The 16,395-nt window shown below is 40.8% G+C and overlaps 1 protein-coding gene across 6 annotated transcripts in view; it reads right to left on the bottom strand.

Annotated features, from left to right (window-relative positions):
- Window positions 1–16,395, bottom strand: part of ATRN (attractin) — a 133,475-nt gene that overhangs the window by 47,240 nt on the left and 69,840 nt on the right. For all 6 annotated transcript variants that reach the window (XM_045528988.1, XM_045528989.1, XM_045528986.1 and 3 more), the window contains 9 exons: window positions 15,774–15,991; window positions 13,782–13,903; window positions 12,736–12,874; window positions 10,961–11,151; window positions 7,607–7,826; window positions 6,154–6,339; window positions 5,358–5,591; window positions 2,903–3,040; window positions 1,172–1,265 (listed from right to left, as the gene is read on the bottom strand). In XM_045528988.1, the coding sequence (XP_045384944.1) occupies window positions 1,172–1,265; window positions 2,903–3,040; window positions 5,358–5,591; window positions 6,154–6,339; window positions 7,607–7,826; window positions 10,961–11,151; window positions 12,736–12,874; window positions 13,782–13,903; window positions 15,774–15,991 (1,542 nt within the window). The remainder of the gene's footprint in view (window positions 1–1,171; window positions 1,266–2,902; window positions 3,041–5,357; window positions 5,592–6,153; window positions 6,340–7,606; window positions 7,827–10,960; window positions 11,152–12,735; window positions 12,875–13,781; window positions 13,904–15,773; window positions 15,992–16,395) is intronic.

Here is a 16,395-nt window from a genome sequence, read left to right as displayed (position 1 = left end):
GGGAAAGCTTGGGTGAAGCACTTTTCCCAGGTAAGACAAGACAGGGACATTGTGTCCTTTTAGCCAGGGTGATTATTAGCACTTGTTTATATCTACAATCTCTTGAAGGAACTTAAAAGTCTTTCATTCGACCTGCGTGTCTTTGTTGTATCACCTGAGGGCACGAGTGGTTAACCTCATCACATTTTTCTGTTTAAAGGAACGAAGATCCAAAAGTTAAATTTAATCTATTGGCTTTAGGGCAGCATGAAACTAGTATATTCACTGATACAAACTATAAAATATAGACAGACCAATACCACTATCAATGTCTCAACCACTGGTGGCATCATTAACTATTGTTCTTTGAGAAAAATAAAGTTTACAGTGATGTATCAGCTCAATGTTTTGATACCAAACACTTCTCTCTTAAGTCTTTCTAGACAATGAGGAAACCTGGATGCATGTGTTTTATGAGGCTTTCCAGTAGGCAGACAAGTATATGTTAACTGGGGAACAATCTCTTTTGTTTCAACTTACCAGGACACTGAAAATAATTATTGCTAGTCCTACTACTGATAGATGGGGAAACTGAGGATCGACATGGTTCAGTGATTTGCCTCACGAGCACCCTGCTCAGGGAGGCAGGGCCAGGTCTGAAACCTTAAGTGTGCCTGACGCCAAGCCTGCATCCTCATGGATGAGGACACCCCTGGAAGATGCTTAACAGATGTCACCAAGGAAAAGGCAAGAGCAGGGAGGGATGTTACAGGCAAGAAGATCATACCCACTATCAGACAACCAAAATGCCAAAAAGACACCATCACTGGAACACCAGCTCTTCCAATTCTATCCTTTGGGAAAGAGCGAGATCTCTTGACATGACAAAAATCAAGCAGTTGCTGCAGGTAGGACGACTAATGCAAATTAGCAACCCAGGAGGCATCAGTATCACTCAAACATAAAAATGTGAATTAAGGCAGCATTAAGGAACTGCTAACCTGACAACCTCCTTAGTTTAGGGGTTGACCTGTCTAAAGTAGAAAGGGCAACATTTCAAACTAATCAACCCAGGGATCTCTCAGAGCCAATGGCAACAAGGCACAGAGAAGGCGGTGGCTCTCAGGGCGAAGTTTAGGCAGCCATACAGCCCTTCGGCCTTCCCTAGGGGTACAGGGAGTGTGGTACTCACAGCTGGCACTCGTCCCCCTTGACGCCTTTGGTGGTACAGAAGCACTTGCCAGTGTTGGTATTGCACAGCGACGCGTGCCCATTGCACTTGCACGCTGGGGAGAAGGGAAAAGAAAGGGGGGGCGGTCACAACTGGCTGAAAAGATTACAATTATCAGATTTCTCCCAAAACAAATAATTTTATCTGAATTGGGTTTGATATGAAAGACAGATGAAAATAAGAGCATTTAATGGGCATGAGTCATGATTTTTCAGCCAATGACAATAATGTAAAGGCAACATTAAAGGAACCGAAGTCAAAGAACAGAAGGACAGAGAATGCTGGTTCCCACAGCCACCTGTGGCAATCACTATTTTGATCTTTTCAATACTCTCTTTTTCATTACAATTTGTTGCTATATTTATTTCCCCTGCTCAGAACTCAGAGTCTTTTAACTAAAGGATTCATTATATTTTTTAGTTGGAAACTAGACCAAATTGAAAATCAGTTCATTGGTGTCACTTGTCATTTTTAAAAACTGAATTTATGGCTGGGCACGGTGGCTCATGCCTGTATCCCAGCACTTTGGGAGGCCAAGGCAAGAGATGGCTTGAGCCCAGGAGTACAAGATCAGCCTGGGCAACACAGTGAGACCCTGTCTCTACAAAAACTTAAAAAAAATTAGCTGTGCATAGTGGCGTGCACCTGTAGTTCCAGCTACTTGGTAGGCTGAAGTGGGAGGGCTTGAGCCCAGGAGTTTGAGGCTGCAGTGAGCTACGATCATGTCACTGTACTCTAGCCTAAGTGACAGAGTAAGACCCTGTCTCAAAAAAAAAAAAAAAAATAATAGAATTTATGTTCTAATAATAAAATGTTCTACTGCTTGCAGGCTTCTGTTGGACATGAATGGGGAAACATGGGACTATTTAAATCAATATACTGGAAGTACTGAGGAGTCTGGCTTTTGGTTAAAAAACTGTGTGATTTTTCAGGCCCAACACAGTCAATGACACAGGCTGTATCTGGCTGCCTCAGGGGAAGGCTGCCCTCCCCACAGCAGACTTGGAGCACACACAGCACTACAGAATCTTCCAGCAAGTTGCAGTCAAGGACTCAGGCCCCTTACCAGACATGCTCTTTCACGTATTTACATTCCTAGCCCCTGGAGCCTTCACTGCTAGGTCTCCATAACTTAGGCCTTGGGCAGAGATCTTCTTCAGGCACCTCTGCTACGAGGGCAGCCAAGGGCAACCCTGAAGGCACTTTCCCCACTCCGAATCCGTACCTAGGACCTTCCTACTCCTAGCCCTTCCTCCTCAGCCTCCCCGAAACCTGAGGATTCATAACACTGCTGGAGCCTTTTGTTTGTGACTCCCCCCACAGTGAGACAACCCCCCAGACCCTCAAGTCTGAGCTGATCCACCTAACCCTTGACCGGTGCACTGTTCCATGGAAGAAAAGGGAACAGGGCACTTATAGTCAGCACCTTCTCTGGTTTGGGACCTTTTCTTATACCATTGCAGAATGTGATTAAAAGCTTAATTCATTTTCAGCTTGTTGCTTTAACCAGCTAATCAAACACCTGGCAGCTCAGCTCCCACTCAGCTCAGATGAGCCGCTGAAAAGTATGACTTAGTAAGAAATGCAGTATCCAAAACAACACGGCTCTTCTCCTCCTACATATGCAAGTCAAATAGAAGTATTGTGTTCCACGTGGATTTGGCATCAATAAACCTGACCAAACTGACTTACGCTGACATTTCCCTCCGTTGGTGGGATCCCCATAGAAGCCAGATATGCAGGTCTCGCAGTGCTTGCCCGTGGTCAGGTTTTCACACTTCTCACAGATGCTCTGATTGATGCATTTGCTGTGGCCGTTGCACTGGCAGGCTGGAAGAAAAAGAATTTCAAGGGGCCTATCCCATGGCAGAACTTTGTTCAACAACTATCTCTTTAAGTTCCTACTGCCTCTAAATATAAAATCATCAAAACTGGCCCACTAAAAACAAGTTTGAGAAATAAGATCAAAATATCAAAAAAGAGCTAGTCCAGGCAAATCAGAAATATATCATAGCAAGGTGATACCCATAGCAATATTAAAAAATAGTTTTTGTTGTTATTAATTGTAAAAAATAACATATGCTCACGATAGTATATTTGAAAAATATATTTTATCCTATGAAAAATATAAAGATGGGAGGAAATCATGTACAATCCCACCACCCAGAGACCATGGTTAACATTTGGTATCTGTCCTTCCAGTATTTTTCTATACAGTTTTACACAGCTGTGCTCATATTAATATTCAATTTTGATTTTTAACTTAGATCACAATTATTTTATCACATTATTTCATTTATCACAAATAAAACTTTAAATGGAAGAATGATTTCTATGAATCCTAACAGTTATTTAACCATACACTCTAATATTTAATTTGCTTTAAATTTTTCATTGTTAGAAAAATAATCATCTTTATATATAAACATTTCCACAAGTAGGATTAGTAAGACTACTGATGGATATAGGACTTCACAACTAGAAAAGGATATGAAGACTGGAACTCTCAGGACTGCTTAGGACAGCTGTATAGGCTGTGTACTGCAGAATTCCAAGGGGTGGGGAGTGGGGCATTCACATAGCACACAACCTGCATCACTGTAAGCAAAATCTCTGATTCTGCAGATCTATCTTAACTGATCAACATGATGCAGTTTTTCACCATCTTGGCAACCTTCCATAGCCTTGGACCTATTCTGTTTACCCCCTTGCTATTTATCCCATCCATGTAGATATCTGAGTTATAAAACTTAAAATGATTACAGCAGTCATGACTGCACCAAAATCACAAATAGTATTCCATTGTATGGATATAACACATTTTGTTTATCCATACGCCAGCTGACAGATATTAGGGTTATTTTCATTTTTGCTCATTATGAATAATGCTGCTATGAGCATTCATGTACAAGTTTTTGGGTGAAATATGTATCCAATTCTCTTGGGTATATACCTAGAAGTGGAATTGCTGAGCCATATAACTCTGTATTTAACTTTTTGAGGAACTACCAAACTGTTTTCCAAAGTAGCTACACAATTTAGTAATTCAACCAGCAATATATGAGGGCTCTTATTTCTCCACATCCTTGTCAATACTTGCCATTATCTGTTTTTTTGATTATAACTATTTCAAGTAGGTGTGAAGTAGTATCTCCTTGTGGTTTTAACTTGCATTTCTCTAATGATGAATGATGTTGAGCATCGTTTCATGTGTTTATTGGCTATTTGTATTTCTTCTTTGGAGTTACAGTTATTTAAACCCTTTACCCATTTCTTAATTGGGGTGTCTTTTTATTGTTGAGTTTTAAGGGTTATGTATTCTGGACATTAGACTCTTACCAGAGATATGATTTGCAAATATTTTCTCCCATTCTGTGAGTTGTCATTTCACCTGATATGTTCTTGATATTAATGGAAAAACACAGATTTAAATATTTCATTAAAAAGTTAATCCCTAGTAGATTAGAAAAAGAACTGTAGATACCCCCAATCTTAGAGGAAAAAAGGAAACACAAAATTTAAGCCAGTGTAGTAGACAAAAAACTGGTCTCTCATGTTATCTTGCATTTTCTTGTTCTATCTCCTTTTCTAAGAATGGCTTCTTTATATCCCTTGCCCACTTTTTCTGTTGGGTTGACAATTAGCTTTTTTTCCTAGAGGGTGGGGGCTTACATACTCTACATGATATTCAGTTTTTATATACTTTGAAGATAATTTCCTCTCAGTCTCTTGCCTTTTCCCTTTGTTTACAGTGGCCTTTCCCATAAAGAAGTCCTCACAAAGAGCCCCGTTGTCAATGGCATTGTCTGACAGGCTCTTGGAGAAGTTCTTGCCCACTAATCTCTTGGAAGTCTTTACACCTGTCCAGCCTCTTCCACCTGTCCTAGAAGCTCACAAGCACATTCCTGAGTAGTCACTTTAAGTCTGAATTAAAGGCCAATTCTCAGAGTTGGTTTCTCAGGAGCCCACTCTCACCCCCAGCAGATCCAGGCCCAGGCTTAGGGGCAGCTCCTGGTCTGTTCCTTCTTGCACCAATCACTGGGAGTGAGGGGGAAGGGAGTTACATATAAACAATGTAGGTTTCAAGGTTTTATTCTTTGTAAATAGGTAGAGAAACATTTGTATTTGAATATACAAGGCATCTTACCTGGACAATGAATGAAAGACCAGTTGTACCTGCTGTCCTCCAGACACATGCTGGAATTGAGAAGAGGCTGTGGATAGGAATTTCCGGTAGGGCCCTGTGAAGGCATCTTCACTGGTCCTTTATAGGAACCTTCTATGCATTTCCCTTTGCCAGTATTGCTGGGATCAGTACACCAGCCACAGCCTGGTTGCTCCAAGCAATGACTACAGGTACAGTAGCCTGAACAATTTTCAGCTATTAAAAAAAAACCCAAAACACCAAGTTGTAATTTACTACCACAGAAACATTTGAATTTATTGTATTTAAATTACCTTTTTCTTTAATAGACTATTCAACTTCTGTGAGTCAAAATTACTATTCTATTGTGATCATTTACATGACATAATGAATTTAAAGAGGTCAATATTTTGCCAACACATAAAAGGGACCTTCTCTCCCAATTCCAGGATATTAAGGCAGAAGGGATCTTAGAGGTTATCTACTGGAAGAACTTACAGTACGAATTAGGAAATTAAGATGTGGAGACACGGATTGAGTAATACGACACTGAAGTTGGGCAAGTTATTTCTGTACTCTGTGACCTATCCTACATTTATTTACTTGTGTCAATGTTCCTGATTCTGCATGAAATTCTCATCAGTCAGGACTATCTCAATGGTAGCCTTTGGACAAACTTGAGCAGAAGGTCAAGTCCGATCTTGTCCCTAAGTGTTCAGAGCCCGAGAGCACTGCCCCATGGCAGAGTTGTCCAGGCACAGGGGATGCGTGAATGCCTAGAGCTCACTTTTTCACTTACGGGGGCAGCTGCTCATCGTGTACCACTCCATACACTGGCCGAAAGGGAAGGAGGCCACGTAGGCATTGGAGTCCACACACTGCTTCATGTTGCTGCACCACATGCATTCAGAGCTGCCGCTGGTGCACTCTCCACACGCTGTCCTCAAGGCACATGGCGTCCGGCATTGTTTGGCACTGTGGTTTGCTGGGAATTAAACCCAAGAGAGACACTTAGAGCTCCCACCATGTCAGCTAAGGTCAAACTTTTCAAAGGTGGGTTGTGACCCATTAGTGTGTCATGAAATCAATTCAGAGACTACACTAAATGAAGGACAAAATAAAAAACATTAGAGGCATCATGTACTGTTTATCAAGTGCATTTATACAGTTGGGGAAAAAAATGGATTTCTTCTCAAAGGAGATTAAGGACAAAGATGATGGAACAAGCGAATCTTTCCATAAAAGTAGAGATCTAAGCCCCTTAGAATTTGGGGAACTAGGATGAACTCCAGGGGTTTTACAACCCACTTGAATATGCAAAACCTTGTATTTGTAATTTTGGGGAGAAGGAGGACCAGAGTATTCATTAAATTCACTGACACATTCAGGATTCAAAAAGGCTAGACAGCACCCCTACAGAAGATTATAAATCATATTTTAAGGTGACTTCTACAATGCTACGAATTCTCTCCTATACCTCTGTATTCCTCAAATCATAGTACTTTCCTAAAACTGGACATGATGTAAATGGAACCCAACCTCCCCATATAATCCACAATTTCACCTACTGCTTGTGAGTCCCTCTGCAGGAGAAGGAAGTTTGTCTTGGGCTTGTCTGCTTGCTGAAGAGGCTATCCCTGGGCCTGTCTTTATGTAGCTGAAATGGAGCCCAAAGAGAGATTCAAACCTGTGAGGCTACTCACAGCGTTTGTTGGTTCAGCATTCTCCCACAGCTTTCGTGCGGCTGTGGTCTGCATCTGTCTTCTGTCACAGAACTGCTCTCATCATTTTTCTCCCCACTGATAGATACTACCTTTCTGAAAAATGTCCCTGCATTGATTTGCTTGCTTTTCTAATCTTTTCTTTCTTGTTTTTTTTTCCTGATTTTCTTTTCTTGTTCTTTTTTCCAAAGCATTTCTTTGCCAACACCAGGAAATTTGCCTTTCAGGACAAGTCTTCACACTTTCTGTGGTCAGCAAACCAATCGATCTCACTGTTAATTACAATAGTAGGTTCTATGAGTAGTGTTAGTTACTTTTGGTTTTGCTTATGGATCAAATTATTCAGAGACACAGGCTATTTCCTATTTCCTTCTGCTGTTAAAATTCTGGGTTATACTCTGCTTCATATGCTTGAAATCAATACTCCCTAAATTTTCATGAGGATCTTACACATCTCAGTACTGAATTGTGCCTCCTATGGTTTCTCTCTCAATAAATTTCCAATAGCACCTAATCCACCCATGCACTTACCAGGCCTTTCACAGACGCTACCATTGAGTGGGTTGATGCAGGTCGCAGCCTTCAATCCACGAATACTGGCTTCTGACAAGATGCCACAGAATCCAGCATCACTGGGCTCAGATTGCATCCACTGTATTAAACTATTTGTAAATGGGGACATATCTTCCCAGCACCAATAGGACACATTGATCTTCCGAAGGCCAACCCATGGGGTTAAGGTGAGCTTAGACTACAGGCAAAACAGACACAGCTATGAATAAACCAATATTGACCAAAGCAGGCTTTTAGATAAAAATACTAAGGTATACCCCACAGATACAGGAAAACCTCCCTATGCCCTGATTCAGCCATAGCAGATTAGGATACATCATCACTTCAATATGGCCATTTTACAAAGAACAGAAATACAGCTCAGAGAAAATAATACATAAAAATTTTCACAGAGATTAACAGCAAAACAATAATTAAGTTCTGAAACTTCTATATCCTATGACAAATGCTATGAAGTTTGGTCACCTCCAAACTTGGTTTAAATGACCATTCACACATGCGATCATCTTACCAATATTTATGAAATAGTGGTTATATACCTATTCTCAGATCATGAACTAAGCCTATCTGGGGACCCTGGCCCGTTCAGATGATTGAAGATTCCCACCTTTAGCCATGGGGTACTGCTTGGTACTAAAATTGTTCTCCCCAGCTTTACTGAGGTATAACTGACAAAAATTGTATTTATTCAGGTATACAATTTGATGTTTTGATATGTGTATACATTGTGAAATGATTACCACAATCAAGCTAATTAACATATCCATCACCTCACAAGCTACCTACCAGTGTGTGCGGGCCAGGGGCGGGGTGAGAACATTAAAAATCAACTCTCAGCAAATTTCACGTATACAATACAGTATTACTGACTATAATCACCATGCTGTACGTTAGATCTCCAGAACTTATTCATCTTGCACAACTGAAACTTTGTGCCCTGCGAACATCTCCCTATTTCCTGCCCCCCACCAAGCCCATAGCAACTACCACTCTACTCTCTGCTTCTATGCATTAAGACTTCTTCAGATTCCACATATAAGTGAGATCATGCAGTGTATGTCTTTCTGAACCTGGCTTATTTCCCTCAGCATAATGTCTTCCAGGTTTATCCATGTTGTCATAAATGACAGGATTTCCTTCTTAAGTCTGAATAATATTCCATCTATATATACACACAGGTTGAGTAGCCCTAATACAAAAATCCAAAATGTTCCCAAATTAAGAAACTTTTTGATTGCTGACATGATGCTCAAAGGAAATACTCATTGGAGCACTTTGGATTTCGGATTAGGGATACTAAGTTTAAATAAAAAAAAAGTTTTTTAAAATCAAAGTAGAAAGTTTAGCCCAGAAATGAAAGACATTCCTAATTTTGGTAGTTATAAAACAAAATGTACAATGTATTTACATTTTTCAAGGAAAAAATACACATACCCATTAAAAGATCTAAAAGAAATAAATACATCCAAAAGTAGTTATTTTTACTTTTAAAAAGCCTTCAATAACTTCTCTTTGCCTTCATGGTAAAATTCAAACCCTACTGACATTGTGGCCAAGGCCTCTTAGGATTTGGCCTTGGTCTCTTCTCAAGGCCCAGCTATAGCAAATCCCTCCAATCCAGCCTGCAACCAGCCACGCAAACTTACCTGTGGCTGACTCAACGGGCCATTCTCTAAACCTCTACATCTCACATATGGGGGCACGAATGCACAAAAAGCCCTTCTCTCTTCACCTTTCCAATTCTCTCCTCCTCATCTTCAGGGGTTACTTCTTCCCAGCTGTCTACCAGCTATATTAAGGCTAGGCTGGATGCCTGTTCCTATTTTTCCATACAAATCTAGACTGTACAGACTGGGCTACATGTAGAAGTACAGCTACAGAAGCCTATTACACTTTAGTTGTCTGTCATCTGTCAGTCTTATCACAAGACTGTGAATTTCTGTTTTATAAAGATGGCCACAGGAGATGAGACTACCCAGAACTTTTTAGATCTAAAAAAACCTGAGGAAGAGAGAAAAGGGACCAGAGGTCTATCTGGGGCCAGCTGGGATGGTTGAAACCTTCTCATCAGATATTCCTTCAGAGATGGATTCGAGTTACTGGTAAAGACACCAGGGTAATGGGCAAAGCTGTGTGCGATCCATCCATTTCCTGAGGGAATGAATGACTTCGGGTAAGGTCAGCTGACACCCAAAGACAAAATACCAGGAAGGGCCCACATCTGTGGGTGAAGGGAAGCTGAACAACAACATAGTCTCCAACGAAGATTATGAAATTTGAAAAAGCTATCCAAATGTTGTAAAATAACAAATATGGCCACAGTATCCCCTGAGGTAGGCACACTAAGCATGTGTTACCAGTGTTTGAATGTCCATACCAAATCAAAGTTGCACTGGAAAAAAAAAAAAAGACTGATAGAAAAGTAAAATACAGGGTACCTCCTACCAGTCTCAGAATGGCCCTTCAGATGGTACGCAGAGGCCACACATATTAGGACCCAGGGACACTTTCCATACCTTCACACGAAGGAGGCTGCACCCAGGGAAGTGCTGCTCTCAACTCCTCCCTGCTTGACAAGAACATTTCCACTGAACTTTGCTGTACCACAGCCAACACTGCTAACACAGCTTTATTCTAAGAGTATCTACTTAACTGAGGATAGGATCACAGTTTGGACTTTGGACTAAAAATGACATTACAGAATATCAACTGTAAGCCACCTGAGAGCACTGGGTGGAGAGGAGGAGAACTTGAGCCTTTCTGAACTCAGCAACTCTTGACAAGAAGGTGCTGTCTTCTTTTGGGCTGGCCAGGTCTCAGCAAGACCTGAATGCATGTACATTTCTTAGCGGTGACCATACAATACTATGCACTGTAATAATACCTTAAATTTAAGGAACTCAGGTAGCTAAATTCAACCTGGCTAATTAGCAGTGACCTCTCCCTTCCCCTCAGCAGAATCTAGAGATAAAACAGGTATGAAATCATCTACTGATGCCACTGGAGTATGTGCATATACATAAATATTACTATTTGTCCCACATATAATTATTCAAAGACCATATAATTTATTTAATAGAGGTGACTAATAAAAATATACAAAGTATTAAAAATTTTAAGATAAGAAAAAAGACATTACGGGAAGAGACTCTGACAGTACAGCTCCACAGTCTATTCACACTGTGTGTACTAGCATTCCTGCTCTTGCTGAGCACATCACATGTAGCCACAGCCTTCTTTATGCAAGCTGCAGTCACGCCCTCAGTAGAAAGGTGGATACTAGAAACTTAAGTTCTAAGGATTTTAACTCACCAAGCTCTGTGATGACTGCATTATTCGCAGCTGCTTAAGGACAAATTCTACCTTCTTCTGGGTTGTAAGAGAAGCCAAAAAGGCATTGTGGTTCCTACAAGACAATTTAGCATTGTCATAGGTCTCCTTGGCAGTAGTAATTTTCAAACACGAGTTTCCAACCAAATGCCAGCCAATGCCACAGATATTTTCTTTTGTAAAGGGGGAAAAGAAAAAAAAACAGAGTTTTAGAAATCACACAACACTACTACATTACTACATTACTAGTTCAAATTACTGAACACCCAAGCAATCTTCGTGATTTGAATTCCAAGAACTTCATTAGGATGTGGTAAGGGCATCAGACACATTACTAAGGACTAAACACAAAATACAAGAATAAAAAACAGTTTGCCAGTCATATCTCCTGGATCACAAGAAGTATATTCTGAGGTCACCTTTCCTCTGTCTTAGAAGAAAACACCAGTTTGATGCCAATGTTAGATTGGTACACTGCCTTTTGAAGAACAATTGGAAAGAAGACTAAAATCTTGAGTGAAGACCAGACAAATAAATAACCGTATTGGAAGGGTGGGGTAGAAAACTGCAAGAATGGAAATGGAGAATGAACAAATCTACGATCTCCAAAAGCTGCACTGTTTCTATATCATCAGGTGGAAGGTACAATCAAGTGCACAAAGCATCCCCAAAATGAGGGGGGAATATTGTTCTTGGGAAAACACCAAAGTAATATGGCTGCAGCACACAAGGCAAGCTTGTCATCTGCACCTGGTGATCATCCTGAGCCCACACAAGGTACCACCAGAGAACCTACAAATGTTTCCCAGAAGACAATGAATAAGCAAAGCAACTTCACCGAACCAAAGTACCCTGAGATGCCATCAACAATGTTCATTAACAGTAACAGTTACTGAGATAAATGAAAGACACCATGGGAAAGAGATCTTTAAGAGCAGATAAAGACTTGCTCCTCAAAGTATGGCATCAGCAACTAGTTAAAATGCAGACTCTAGGGCCCCACCCTAGACTTGTACCTTTAGCAAGATCCCCAAGTGTTTTCCTGTACATTAAAATTTGAGACCCACTTAGATAAAGAACAAGAAGTTCAATCTGCAAGCTGAATGAAGTACTTCCAAAGGACATTCAAAAAGGGCCTAGTCTGGCCCAACTGCCCTGCACACTCCTCAGTGTTGCACAGAATCACAGAAGTTCCCCTTCCTGGACATGCTGGTTGAGCAAATATATGGGTTCAGTCAGGCTGGCTGGCCTCAGGCCCGTTATCCTGAACCTCAGAAGTGCTATATATTGAGGTACTCAAGGCTGGAGATCACCAAAAAGTGCTGACAGTGGTCTCTCCCCTTCTCCTCAGAGGCAGCCTCTCAGCAGGTGCCAAGAACCAAATGCCAGTGGTCAATAAGAAGTACTCTTCATAAAGTGCCAGCAGACTGGCTGTGGAAACTGTTGTGTTCTAGTCCCAGGTTAGCACAGCAGAGCAGGGAGGGGACAATGGAGCAGGTTCAGTGATACAGAGCCAAGCTGTTAACTGATTCTCCAGAGCAACAGATGATGATTTACTTTGTTTCAAAGGATAGTAGGAGCAAATAATTAAGAGCTGTATTTTAGTTTAAAACAATAACAACCATACTAAAGGTATGGGGAATGAATGGATAGAATTAACTTTTCTCCTGCGCTAGGTTCAACCTAGGCTGCAAAATATTGAGGGAGGGGGAGAAGTTGTGGACCCACACACACCAAGATGCCCCTGCAAGGCCTACCGGGCAGGGCGATGCACTCCTGATTCCGGGGCTCCCACTGGCAGTTCTGGTCCAGGGCACAGCTCCTACAGCTGGTCTTCTTGTTACAATAGTACATGGGGTTATCCTTGGGGCAATTATCATACTTGAAAATGGCGATCTAAAATGCAAGGGATAAAAGTTTTTCTCTTATATCCACAGAGAGAACTCATGGTGAGGACTAACACTAAAGACATCAAAATCAATGGAGGAAGCAAACTGCAAATAAATAAAGAGATAGGTAGATAAATAGATACATAAGATGCAGATGAAGCAGCACTGAAGTGCAAACACTGCAGCAGAATGTTCTGCAAAAGGACATACTTTTAACTGGTAAGGAAGCAGCCCAGTCTTTTAAACATCATGCCGCAATGTGCTTATCTGTAAAACGGGAATGTTGAACTTGCTGCTTTTTAAATGGCGCCCTGCCCCCACCCCACAACAGTCTAAAAGTTTTCTACTTTACAAATGGGATTAGGCTGACAAAAAAATGTCTTATAGGTTGTCAAAAACTATAAAGGCTGGGCCATCTTATCTTTTTTAGTCTTTCACTGGAACCTAAATTTTGAAATCATATATTGTGAGCAGTGAAGTTATGCAAAACTAAGATATAACATAAGACTAGGAGATTTTGCAAAGTCTATCATTTCTACAGTTCAATATGGGCCACTATACACCTGATTCACTCTCAATCTCAAGCCCTAATTTGCTACCAAAACCTTGCACAGGTAGAGTGAGGTCGCTATTACAAACCCCAAACCAAGGATCCAGTACTTAGTCATAACCATGCCCTGGGACAACAGTCCCACTTTCTTCTAAAACACCATATACAAATCTCTGTGGCTAGTAAGATCCTTGGAATCAGCATGGACAGAGCATCCCCTTCCTATAAGAAACCTGAGCAATAATAAAATCCAAATCTATACCCCATTTTTATAATAACTCTGGATTATTACTTATACCATACATACTATAACCTAAACCTATGCTCAGTTAGGATTCTTCTATTCTCAGCAATGGCCCCTGACCTGGCCTTCAGTGCAGCTGTGGTTCATAGCAACACAATGGTCATTGCACCAGTGGCAGTCGTTGGTGTTGGCCGTACAGCTGTAACAATCTGTGTGTTGGTCACATCTGTCGTGGTCAGGAGCTATAAAAAGAAGAAAATCTCATTAACTGTGACAGCTTCGGTTGAGCACAATCTGAAACTGGGGTTAAAAAAAAGTAACAATGGTTGGGAAGTAAAATGAACAGTAAAACTGGCAGGAAAATATACTGGTGTGTTCAGGTTAAAATAAAATTTAGAAATAAATAGACAATCTGAAGAAACACTGTTTTGCACCCCCCAAAAAGTACACAGAAAGTGGAAAACAAAGACAGGTTCATTTAATAACTATAAGATATAACAGAAGGTCTGGTTCTTTGAATACTTTTCTTTCCAAGAAAAAAATCAACTAGTCAAAGATTGAATGCCTGAGGCTGCCCAGGAGCCAAACAAAGTAATGTAGGAGGCCAAGCCATTCCTCCTCCTTATAAATGCAAAGCTAATCTGGGCACAGGAAGTAGGCAGCACCCTAGAATCCCATAGGAGACATTAAGCTGAGTTGCATTTTGTATACTTATATGTAAATTAAATGGTGCAAGTTTGAGAACTTCTGCGCTAATACAGACATTTTGCATCTCCTGTAGACCCTAGAAAAGAGAAGCTGCTCAACCACGTTGCCTCATGTGTTGAACCATCCACCATCCCGTGGACAAGGCACACGGTGAAACACAGGAAGAGGCAGGGCCCACTCTAACAAAGACCCCAGCAGTCAGCTCCTTAGGCCGTTCTTCCTGTCCTCGTCATCATCCCAAGGATTGGGCCCACCCAGAAAGCAGAGGGAAACAGGGACTCAACAGCTCATATAAGAAGACAGCAAATGGGTTCATATTCGACCACCTAAGGTAATTTACTATTATTTCCTATAAACTTGCATGTTTAATTTGAACAAAAAATATTTCACTGATTTTTATCCCTTTCAGAAGGCAGTGAATAATCCTACCAGACGCTGATAATCTCTGTTCTCCAGCACACACCAGTCCACCATTGAACCTGGAAGGGTTGCCTGGGTGTTCTGAGGATTTATGTTCCTGAGTAGCTTAATTTGGAGCATCCCAGGAGACTGAAAGGTGCTTCTATCCACCACAACTCTCAAGTTAACTGCCAACAACAAACCTACTTGTTAAGAAAATTCAGTCAACATACTTGAAATTGATAAGAACAAATATATTGTAGAGACATTCTTCTTACTAAGAACTTTCCCAAACATTACTTCACTGTATCATATTGTGCTCTTTATCAGAGCCAAACGACAAGAAGCTAAGCAGGCAGGACCATCCTCAACCACCATCAGCCTTACTATCACTGGGTGTCCAACTAGAGGAGATGGAGAAGAATACTTTGCAAGGACAGCCACTCTCCCTCCACCAGAACAATTCACCCCAACGTGGCTTTTCTGGGTTGACCCTGCTCTTTTATCCTTGACATCAGACCTTTGTAATCCAATATGGCAGCCACTAGCCATGTGGTTTTTAATTAAAATAAAATAAGAAATTCAGTTCCTCAGTCACATTAGCCACATTTCAAGTGTTTGACAGCCTCTTGTGGCTAGTGGTTACCATATTGGGACAGTCCAGATACAGAACATTTCCATCATCAAAAAAAGTTCTACGGGCTAGCACTGCATCAGACCAACTGCAGCCAGGTCATGGAGTTGGTATACAAAGCCTACGTAATGACGAGAAGATTATGTCTCCATTATTCACAGACAGCGTCTAGGAGCCACATGGCATGTTCCCATCCAAGATGTTTACAAACCAATTTTCAAATACCCAAAAAGGCTTTGCATAAGTTATTACTGAATAATTCTGGATAATAATAAGGAGAACATAAAAAGTATACATATGCTAAGTTCCTTCACAATTCAGAAAAAATGTGATCTCAAATTTATTAAATTCTAAGTAGAGAAAAAACATACTGTTGGAAAAACATTCTGATCTTAACTTCTCTTCATGTTCTTTAGTTGCTGACTCCCAGGAGACACACTGAGACAACACTGTGTCCCACACACACCGGACACCAGGTCCCGCTGCTGAACACGCAGCTTCACTTCTGTGCGCCTCACACTGTTCTGAGGTGAACACCAGGATGTCACTGAGGAGGAGACTGTTGAAACCACCAAACACATACATGGTGCTGAGAGGAAAAATAGAAAGAAGGAATTTACTAAACACTTAGATAACAACTATATACTTTTTACAGACAAATCTTACGTATTACAAGTCCTCTAAGAAATTATTTTTCAAAGTTTCAAAAACATTCTTACTCCCCTCCCTCCCCAATTCCACCCTTTCATTCTGACCTGTGACCACCCAGAGTGGTTTCTATGATCTACCTACTCTTCACAGACACTATATTAGAAAGTGTTCCTGACAGCCTGGTGACTTTTAACCCTCAGTCTCTGGAATACTTTGGTGTCAGGGTATGCTAATATCTTTTAAAGTTAAACAGTAATTCTATATCTACATGTTTTTAAATATTAAAAATAAAAATATACAATTTTAAAAGCATAGATAAAAGCCTCTATAATTAAAGCTATG

This window comes from Lemur catta, chromosome 17 (assembly GCF_020740605.2).
Source record: "Lemur catta isolate mLemCat1 chromosome 17, mLemCat1.pri, whole genome shotgun sequence".
In the NCBI taxonomy this organism is placed as follows: domain Eukaryota; kingdom Metazoa; phylum Chordata; class Mammalia; order Primates; family Lemuridae; genus Lemur; species Lemur catta.
This window is presented reverse-complemented; position numbering and strand designations above follow the sequence as displayed.